This window comes from Lolium perenne, chromosome 4 (assembly GCF_019359855.2).
Source record: "Lolium perenne isolate Kyuss_39 chromosome 4, Kyuss_2.0, whole genome shotgun sequence".
Lineage (NCBI taxonomy): Eukaryota > Viridiplantae > Streptophyta > Magnoliopsida > Poales > Poaceae > Lolium > Lolium perenne.
Window position 1 is genome coordinate 311,927,281 of NC_067247.2, and position 11,158 is coordinate 311,938,438.

The 11,158-nt window shown below is 40.6% G+C and overlaps 1 protein-coding gene across 1 annotated transcript; it reads right to left on the bottom strand.

Moving 5' to 3' along the window:
• Window positions 1-341: 341 nt before the first annotated feature.
• Window positions 342-10,360, bottom strand: LOC127296131 (uncharacterized). The gene is made up of 24 exons (XM_051326159.2): window positions 10,056-10,360; window positions 9,660-9,974; window positions 9,472-9,533; window positions 8,730-8,867; window positions 8,369-8,632; window positions 8,173-8,259; window positions 7,627-7,728; window positions 7,488-7,553; window positions 7,164-7,274; window positions 7,016-7,077; window positions 6,882-6,926; window positions 6,722-6,795; window positions 5,956-6,023; window positions 5,809-5,877; window positions 5,495-5,592; window positions 5,330-5,411; window positions 5,049-5,127; window positions 4,885-4,972; window positions 4,666-4,819; window positions 3,418-3,609; window positions 3,278-3,337; window positions 1,365-1,618; window positions 1,162-1,267; window positions 342-614 (listed from the first exon to the last, which is right to left on the bottom strand). Exons 1-24 carry the CDS (start codon window positions 10,249-10,251, stop codon window positions 561-563), a joined length of 2,826 nt encoding a protein of 941 aa, XP_051182119.1. The 5' UTR covers window positions 10,252-10,360; the 3' UTR covers window positions 342-560.
• Between the last annotated feature and the right edge of the window lie 798 nt (window positions 10,361-11,158).

An 11,158-nucleotide genomic window follows, 5' to 3' on the forward strand; every position in this document is an offset into this window, starting at 1 on the left:
GCAGATTAGGAAGGCCCAGGCCCCCAGCACCTTGGGGGATGCGACCTGCTCCCAAGCCACCAGGCAGTGTCCCCCTCGCACATCAAGTCTGGCCTTCCACATGAAACATTTATTCATTCTGGAAAGCTTTATTCCTTCCACGTTGAGTTGTACTCACCCCTCCATAATCTTGGGATGAAGAACAACACATTAGGCTCAGCAGTTAACGGCAGTAAGCTCTTCATTAGATACGAAGAAAATTTTCCATTACAACAAACTGAAAGTGTTGGCAAACAAACACAAACTGCAAGGTGTAACTCTTTTCATGCCCCTAGAATAAACACAGCACGACAAACACACCCTCAAATCAAGTTCATGTCAGGGTCTTTTTCCCATAGGACATTTGCAATTACATTTCTTTCCTTTTAGCAGTTAATTAGTCGCTAAGCCAGTACCGATTATCTTCTTTCAAGAAAGGTCCACCTAATAGCTTAGTATATTCGACAAAAAATAATATTACAGTGAATATAGAAGAAAACATTACTTTACATGACAAAGTGCAGGAAATCAGAAGAACCTATCTATAGCAGAAGGTCACGAACTCTCACTGGTCTTTTAACGGCATTTGTATAGCCCTGCAAAGAATAACATTCATGAGACAATGACGACCCTACAACGATAAGCATTTAGAGTCCAGGATCATTCTGTTCCAAAGAACTACAGAGCTAAGACATAAAAGTAACCAGGTGATTTATCAGGAAAAAAAATCACAAAGGATTAGTTCACAAACAGGGAATTCCCAGCAGTTAAATACTTCTTCCCAGCACCATCTGACGGACTAGCCATAGCAACACTTGTTAGTTAGTTTCATAATTCAATTTGCAAAATGGAGCAAGCATAATGTGCTCTTCACAGGTGCTCTAGCTTCTAGTTCATAATTCAATTTGCAAAATGGAGCAAGCATAATGTTCTCTTCGCATGTGTTGTGTTCTAGCTTCTACACAATGTGGTACCTCTATAGAAGCACAAACAGAAAATGTTAGTTTACAATATTACAGTTTATGTTATTTTTAACAAAATTTTCATTGTTTTTTATGTTTATAATAATGAGCTCATAAAGATGATTATAGACTGGTCCAAATTTATATCACTTCAGAAATCATGGTACGAAAACACACGAACCTCATTGTACTTGAAGATCAGTGGGCGCAAGTCCCTCTGAACTGTTGCTCCTTGCTGCGCTGCATCATTATGACTCTTTGCACCCGCTGGTCTTTCTTTCCTAAAGCTGTTTGTTGTCCAGGAAAACAGGTGCATTCATAATCAATTGATTCAATTCCTTGCAATTGCAGTGGCATTTGAAAATATTAAAATTGTTACATTACCTATGAAAGAAATCAGTTGGGCGGCTTGACGGTTTCTTTGCAGGTGCCATATCTTTACCCCTCAAACTAGAGGCTGAGTTAAACTGCATTGGAACTGTAGCTGATTTAAGCTTAGAGCTACCCTTGGAAGAATCCAATGCAGTAACAGCTGCTGCTTCCTGGCATGTAACTGTTGAAACTTCACTAGTAACTGCTTCACTAGTTTGGTTCAACAATTTTCCCGCGCTATCTTTCATGATCTTTTGCTTCTCTACCTGCAGAAAAGGAACAGGTGTTAACATGAACAATAGATAGTCTCTTTTTTGTGTTCCTCATGTGACATTTCCCAACATGATGGTTCCTGGCAGCAAGAGATTATAGAGTATACATATTGGAGTTACAACAATATGTAACTGTGGGAGTGTGGGGTACAGTTATAAAGTTAAACACAGCAAGTTGAACACAACATTGGATTTACAACAATATGTAACTGTGGCATTTCCCAACATGAAGGCTCCTGGTCCGAATTGAACGCGAGCAATGAAACCATTAATATTAACCCATGACATTGTTAAACCCATGACATTATTAAACAACTCAAATTGAACCTTAGCCCGGTTTTTGGCTAGTGGTTTTGCATTTTGGGCGCTTTAAAAAATGTGAAGACACTCGCTGATGTATAAGTGCTAGGAATATATAATATGCAAATTTTCATCACAAAATATAACTAATTGTGTCATGCGCAAAAATAACAAAATAGCTGTCCTTTTGTACATCCATAGGCTCCCCTGCATGCACGATTTTTTATTTCTCACAAACTTTGTGAAACCACCCTAAATAACCTGGTTTGAAGGGTGATTTCATCCCTGACTTTCTAAAAAAAATCTAAAACAGCCCATGGGTGTGGAGAATGCTATAAAGTAAGAACCAGAAAAAAAAACATCATAAACTAATATGATCATATGTGTTGCATAAAAATACAAAAGATGAATGGCTTTGTCGTGCCATTTTTGTACATGACATAAATAGACATTTTTTTATTAATGCTGCGGGGTCATCATTTGGTACCATTCTCACGTGCATGATTTTGTTCATATTTTCTGAAAGTCTTGAAATATAAAGCCACTTCTCAAAACCAATCTAGGGTTCATTTTAAATGATTTTAGAAAGTTTTGGATTTAGGCCTCCTTTGATTCATAGGATAGGAAAACCAAAGGAATAGGATATGCAAAGGATTGGAATGCTCTGCCCAAGTGAATACTATGGGATGTTTGATTGCAGCATATGAGTTTTTCCATGAGGTCTGATTTCATGCAAATTTTCCTTCAAAACTGCACTACAAAGTTCCTACAGGATTCTGTAGGATTAGTTCCTGTGAATCAAACAGCTCCCCAATCCTATAGAAATCCTGAGCAAATCATATAAATCAAAGGAGGCCTTAATATAAATTGTTTCATAGTTTAGGGTTCAAGTCAGACCAAATACCATAGGTTAGGGTTCAAAATGGGTTTTTCCTAAATTATATAACAGATATTGAAGTCCACAAGTTCATTCCCCCAAAAGAAAGCAAGTCATGGATCTAGATACAATCAAAATAGGTGCTGTACAGAGGATGGTATTCGAAATCAGGCTTTTCACATGGATTTCACTGCAGATGACATACTAAATCAATGGCATATGTTTGGAATCAGTTTTTCGAGTAATGTATAGCAACACAATATGGTCTGCCAGTTCATGTATGCAGGTTTTTCCCTAAAAAAAATGTATACAGGTTCATTATAGTTCTCGGAAATTATGAACAGCTTGTAAGCTGGAAAGTGTTGCATCAAAACATAATACTATCAATATTTGGTTTCACAGATCAAAGAAGTTACATGAGTACAAGCAAGATATAGAACTAAAGGGTTGGACACATAGATGTCAGAACTACTAACCTCGTGCACCAAGACCTGTTTCACGGCCAAAGAGAGACCAATGTGCTCGGATTGGTAGCCCTGAAATCAACAGCTTTGTCAAGCACAGTGAGAAAAGAGAAGAAATGTAAAATAAACCAATAAAAAGACTGGAAAAGGACCTTAAAGCTTATGATATCACTGATTGGAGGGTCAAGAGAGAGTGAAGGAATATCAGTTGGCACAATATATCCATTTGCCCTTTCTTGAGGTTCAAACTTTGTGTTTCTGTATGTAACCGAGTAAGCAACCATAGTATCAACTAGCTGCACGAGTTCATTTTTTGCCCTCTCTGACTGCAAATTCAGTGCCACCTGAATAGATTATGTGCTGTTAGAAACCTAACACGGTTGGAAATATATAAAACAAATAAAAAATCGTAATGCCATGTCAACATTTAGGGTGCAACCCAACATTGCTGGTCTACTTGACACAATCACAGGTAGAGGCCAGATTGTGGGCAGCAGCGGGAGCGTGACTTGCGGTTTTGCTGCTGGCAGCCTGGCTTTTAGGAAGCAGGTTGTAATCTTGGGTGTACCCCCTCCAGGCTTGTACTAAACTCTTTTTGCTATCAATGGAATGAATCGAAAAAATGCCATGTAAATCCAAATGTTCCAGAGTAGCAAACTTGACATAGGGCCCCCCAGGAGTTCTTTCTTGCTTGATAAATGTTGTTTCTCACACAATCTCACACAATGCCATGCCGACCTGAGGGGTTGGGGATACATATATATAGCTGCTAGCCAGCCACAAATATGCTAGATGCTAGTCTAAGATGCTGCTAACTACCATGTGCAACAGCATCTCCACAAAGACCATAGTACAGAGACTTATCCAACAGAACGATCAACACCTACACTCCAGGATTAGACCACGAGCCTCCTTCCCATGTACTAAATCAACATAGTACAATCAACAACAAGCCTACCGAGACCAGCAGGCGCATCTCGACCATCAGACCACGACCGGTCAGTCAGCCCTGCCACGGGCGCCCAGACCATCTCCGCCGTGATCTTGTGTCTAGCCTACCACCTTCGTCTAGTCTACTTTGGCTACCACATGGTGCCATTCTATAAGAGACCAAGGTTACATGTGTTTGACTCCAACACCTAACCCTCCGCATATTCCAAGTCCAACAGTAGCCCAATACACATATTCTACACCAATTCAAACAAATTTCACTTTTGGGTAAATTGTAGAATATTTTGGGTAAGGGCAGTGTAAAGATAGCTTTGTCATTCAATCCTTGCTTGTAATTATTGGTCTTACAAAGAAATATGAAATTGAGGACAAATTACTGTGTGCCAAGCCTAAAGGGATGCTTGAAAACCGAGCATTGGAAAAACACAGTAAGATGAGTGAGAACTTACAGGTCTCAAACTCAATGGGGAAAGAATATGTAAAAAGGGGGAAGCAATGTCTTCAACAAAAGATTCCACAGACAGGTGCCTTGAAATGAGCGGTGACATTCGATTTTGCCAGGTCTTCAATGTATCCTTCTTTTCCAAAAGCACTGCTCGGCACCTAAAGATATATATCCACATTAACCCGGAACGTATAGCTATTAGCTATAGATGTGTAAAAAGTACCTTTGCAAAGCTTTTGGCCACTCAATATTTGGCTTCTCAACTTGAGCAACCATACGGCTTATAGTGATAGCAATAGAAGGTTGATATGCTGAAGTATAGAGATAAACTATTTAAGTTAGTCTAATATTTCTCCAAAAAGAAGGTAATAAACAGTCACATAGTACCTTGGATTGACATATGCTGTGTTCGATAAACATATTGCGTCAAAGAATCAGAAACTCCAAGTACATCAAGGCATTTCACCTGTAAGGTGGTTTGAGTTACATTAAGTTCGCAAATATATTACAAAAGTAAGAAATCAATGAACTCTCCCTGAGAAGGCACAGTGGTGGGTGCAAAAGGTCCATACATTAAGGCTCCAGCCTAGCCTCAACTTTAATTTGAAGTGTGGGCACATGAAGGGTAAAAAATTCAAATGCAATATATGATTAGCTAGAATTAATACCGTCTTCTGCAACATTGGGTCATGGTAAGAGAGTCTTAAGAGGTTTTCGTGAATCCCATCCATAGTAACATCATAGTCACCACTGCAAAGACAATATTACATAATAAGAAACTGAAGCAAGTTCCTGTAGAAACAAAGTTTGGAGTAGATAAAAATAAATTTTACCGGTTAGATATGAGTGAGAACAGAGAACCAATGTCCTTGTCTCCACTCACATGACTATCAGCCATTTCTGCCCGCTTGGGTTTTTTCTTTTGAAGAACCTGAGAAGCAAACTTACTATGATGAAAAAATAAAAAATTAATGAAATTATTTTGTGAATTGCTAGCAGCAATCCGTTACATGGATTGCCTTATGAACTTATGCTTTGCACTCATTTTCAGCACAAGGATACGTTTATCGATTGCCAATGATGGCATCCGCAACAAATAAAATAAACGAGATACAGGAGCAGGCATTAAAGTAAGAAAACATCAGACCTGTTTCCAAACATCAAAGATGCTTTTTGACATGTCCTTCCGTCCAATGACTTGTGACTCAAACCCTGACTGCTCGAATGCACATATCAATGAGAAATGGACACCATATCAAATTAAACAATAGAATCAGCCAATCAGGAAACTTACAATGTTTAGTGCCTCTCTTTTCTTGTTCAGAAATTGAAGTGTGTTCAGGCATGATCGAATGTCACATTCTGCAGGGAAGCTTTGTTCACTTAGTCTAATCTCTATGAGGCTAATCAGTCATGTCATCAAATAAAACAATATTACATATGTAATATCCTCCGTCGTGCAATAAATAGGTGCATAAAACAAGCAAAAGAAGCAGCACTACGAATGGCAAAATAACAGGTTCTAGGTCCAAGACAAAAGCATTAGCCCACCAGCATTTCACGGAGTCAATTCACATAAAGTACAGTGAGGATCCTGCGTGTCTGGGAAGCATAAAAACTAGCATCCCAAATTATGTCACCGTATAAGGATATTTTAATTAAATGCACGAGAAATGTAGAGATACCTATCCAGTTAACTTGGCAAACATAGGATAGCTATCCAGTTAATTTCAAGACATAATATAGGAAGTTCAACGTATGTTACGTTTTTGTACCCAGCTAAACTAATTCATGAGACATACAGTACAGGTGCTTCGTTGGCCAAAATCTGGTAAATTTAGCTGAACAGATATTTCTAGGAGTCCAGAACTATCATTTTGTTTAAACATAGGAAGAAGGCTCTAGAACTACAAGTACTAACAGTGAAGGAGATATCGCATGTCCATTAACTGAATACAGAACGAACCTTCATTCTGCCATTGTTGTAGCAAAAAATGGGCATCCTGTTATGCACAAATAATAAGCATATTTCTGGCTTAAATGGAGCAAACAAAATGTACCAGTGTAATCTGCTAATGCAGAAAGGGCAATTGAACTTGTCTTAAATCCTTCCTTCTTGCATATGTACTTGAGCCTAAAGAAGCAAAACTTATTCGTGAACAAAATGTATCATACTAAGATAGACTGCTAGATTTAAGTGCATTTAGCCATATACATCACCTGTTCACCACACGACTAATTGTTGGCTGCACAAAAATATGAACCCTGCAAAGTTACACAAATCCTTATAAGAAAAGTTTAAACAACTTAAGGACAGCACAAAATAAAAGAAATTAACGAGAAGAAAAGGTTACTTGGCAACTTGACGTAGTTTTCTCAAGGCTGGGGCATAAAGGTCATTGCAAATACAAATTATCTGTAAATAACATTGTACAATTTAATCTCTATGAAGGCACTCAAATTAAAAATGATGGCAAGTGACAGCATAACATTATTGCTTACAGGCCTCAACAGTTTTGCTATTTTATGACCTTTCCTTGTAGAAGCCTTTTGTACTGGAGTTTCATCTGTACCAGTACTTCTGTCAGAATTTTTGTTCTTTTCAGCATTGATCTGCACCGAAAAAAATTAATTGGTAAGTCACAGAAATGCATTATACTGCAGATAATAGCCTTTCTTCTCAAGTGCACAACGGTCCAGAATATTCTTTTATTGACAAAAAAGAGGGGAAATTAATGTTAAGGGGGGGGGGGGGGGGGGGGGGGTAAAAGTGACGGAAAATAAAAATGATGAAAATCATTGTATGAGTGGATGTTGCCAACTTACCATCTTTAAAATAACCTCCACAGCCCCTTTTCCATCACCAAGCGCTCCATCAATTTCATCAATTACCTACGCAAGTCAACAGAACTTAACAGAATGTGGGGAAAGTAATTTAACAGTCTGATAGCATAGCTTAACTCACCAGACACTTAGGTTTGGAATCTGACATGATAGAGTTCATCTGAACTACATCAAGAATTTTTGGTTCAATGGATGAAGCAGAACGATCATCACTGGCATTTATCTGCATGGATGCAGTATTTAACATAAGCAGTGTACAGAGTTTGTAATTAGGTAGCAATAAGCAGCTGAGGGCCAGACCACAGACCAATAGCTAAACTAACTAACAAGAATTCAAGAAGCAATATTAATATGGAATTTGGAAGAATGTTGCTAAAGGACATGTCATCATAGGTCATGCAATAGACTGATACTTATAGTTTTCCAGCGTATAAAATACCAAAATCATGTGCAAAGAAATCTAGTTGTGACAAGATGATGTGTACAAAACTGAAGACAATTCAGAAGGATGACAGCAGATATATCTCATACACTAATCATATAGCATATACAAGGTGTGTACTCCCATAAAGAGTGACTAAAAAGTGCAATTATGCATCATTTTACATCAAATCAAATAGAAGCTATGAAACATAAATGACATATAATGTTGATTATATATTTATACCTCCACAACATGGTAGCCACAATGTTTGGCTGCCACATGAGCAAGTGTTGTCTTCCCAAGGCCAGCCGGGCCACATAGTAGCAACACCTGCAACATAAAAGGTTATTCAAATAAAAAACAAAAACCAGCAACTTCTTTGTACATACAGAGCCTGCAGCAATTACACAAAACACAACTGAAAATAGTACTAGCCCACCTTTTGTTCTGGCGCATTATCGACAGAGGGCTTTTTGTTAAAGTTGTTTTTCAAATCTTCTGAGTTGCTACCAGATTCATTTTGGGGCATGCTATCTCGACTCGTGACATAGCCTCCCTTAATCTTGGAAAAGAAACTTCTGTTACTTGAGTTTTTCTGGATGGCACAAGAATGCTGACGTAAGGCAGATAAAGTATCATCACTTGTAGCCCGAATATGGGAACCAAACACACAGGAGTCCCACTGTTTCAACCATAGAAGTACCTGAGCAAGGTAGGCCAAGTAAAAATGTTCAAGCAGAAATTCTTACAGAAGAGACCTACACAAGTATATTTCTTAAGATAATGGAATGGCTATTTACCTCCCTGTTTGTGTGTTCATCACTTAACAGCTCTGTGAAAGAGTGTGGTGCATATTTCTCCACCCAAAGTTGTTCTGTAACTACTGGAGTCACTGGACAACCCTCGACATATTGTGTGTCTGTGCTTTCCAGCAAGGCCTTCATACACATTACAAAAGATAGATTAGTAAGATAGTTTTACTTGTTGCCTACAACTGCAGCAATTAACATAGCACTAAACAAACATAAATAATGCTTAGTCAGGCCCTTACTCAGGAAAAGTAGACAGAAAAGTAGAATTGTCAGATTCCCAGTGCTTAGTAAAATTTTCCAATTTAAGTTCGTTTTTAAATTCAAGCTATAAAAATAGTAGAATCATGATATCTGAAATTACGAATGGTAATCTTCTTTTGTGAAATCCAAAAGGGTAAAGAAAAAATTCTACATATTCTCTATTATGGTGATAATCCAAAGGGTCAAGTATCACCCTAAGAAACCAATAATTAAGTAGCATACTGATTACTAAGCACTATTCATAGTAGCTGCGGCTTTGTTCTTTAAAGAGAAGTCAACTATATCTGCTACTGGTTTTCCTAATATTGCCAAAATAACCATTGTTTTGAAGAGAGAAAAAACTAAATAAGCATTTAGCTCGCTGTTTGCTTCTTGTAGAAGCTTCATACTTGGCCAGAACATGATGATGCAGTAAAACAACCATGTGTATTTATCTATCGACTAAAGTTAATGATCTGCACGTATGTACCTTTGCTAGAGCATCTTGCTCCGCTCGCATTGTTAGTGACTGAAAGGATTCAGAGAGAAGACCTGCAGAAGAACAAATAACAGGAAATAAAACAACTGTGTATTAGCAAAACCAAATCAAACGAATATTAATTCTCGGGAGAAATGATTTAAGAACGCAAAATCGAAGTGCAAAACTTAGCAACTAACCCGTGTGGTTGGCGTTCGAAGCCCGTCGCCCAGCTCCCTCAACTACTTCGCTAACCAATTTCTCCGTCGCAAGCTTAGCATAAACCCTCTCTCCGTTGGGCGCTGTGACGGGCATAGAGTCCCCCTGGATCTCCGATGCGAACCGCGATACTGTCTTCTCGGCGACGACTTCAACGGCGGGAGGGGGCGAGTACCGCAGCCAGTCCTCGTCCACCGGATCCTCCCGCTCCACGTTCCTCCGCTTGCTCCTCTCCTCCTCCTGCTCCGGCGGGGGCGGAGGGGGAGGCCGCTTCAGATTGGCTTCGGACACTTCCTCTTCGTGCACAATTTGGTCGACCGAATCAGCATAATCGAGGCCTAGATTTGTGGCTTGTCGAGATGGAGAGTGATGCGTACCTGCCGGCTTTGCGGGGGATGCGGCGGCCACCTGCGGGGGGTCCTGCGGTTTGCTCGCGACGGCGGCGGCGGCGGCCGGGAGGAAGCCCTCCTCGGGGTCGTCGAAGTAGGCGTACTCCTCTTCTTCCGGGAGGAGGCCGTTGCTCTCCATCCACTCGAGCTCCTCCGGATCTGGCATGTCCATGTCGACCTCCATCTCCGTCTCCGGCGCAGCACGGCAGCGAGCAGAGGAATCCCCGAGCGGCGGCGAAATTCGATGGCGGGAAGGGCAGGGGAAATGGAGCGTAGGCAGGGGTGTTGCCGCCTTCTGCCTTACATATTAGTTTTGGGGTGACACTGAGAATGGTGATACGGATTATTTGGCCCAACATACCCCCTGAGCCTAGGACGCTATTTGTTCTGGGCCTCCATCGTCGTGTATTTGGAGCAGATTTTCCAAGCCCAGCCATGCGCGAGAAAAAAAAACCTGAGCCAGTGTGAGCCACAGACCATTTTGCAACTCAGCAAGAGAGACCTCGGACACACGAAATTGACAGGATGACAGCCCGAAGATGATTCGTCAAGGGTAGTTGCGACTTGCGAGTTCTGCAATGCATTGCAACGGTTGTCAGTTGTCACATTAAATAAATCATCGTGCCTATGATGCTTGTGTCAGCCATGGAGGGACACTAATTCCTCGAAATAGGTTTTCGCCCCCCTATATTAATATAGCAACCGACCGATACATCAAGCACGCTGGGGCTGCAGCACAACCAAGCCCAAACAGAAAAACAAGATAAAACAAAGAGAAAACAAAGCCGACACCAGCAGCTTGACAAGAACAAGAACAACTCGCAACCGCTTGCGCCTCCGGGAGAATGCCACCACACTCCTAGCACGCCGAAGCGCCGCGTATCAAGCAACACCTTCAACAAGGTAAGTGACGACGACGCCACTGCCGCCCGGACTAGTCCTAGGGTTTCCCCCGATACGCGGAAGGGATTGGGGAGGAGGGACTACCGCCGCCCTTCAGGAAGGCAAGGCGACACCCGCAGGCGTCACCGCGACAGTGTCGGGTCTGCCGACAAGATTTCTCCCGTCCACCAACCCAAAAACCCGGACGA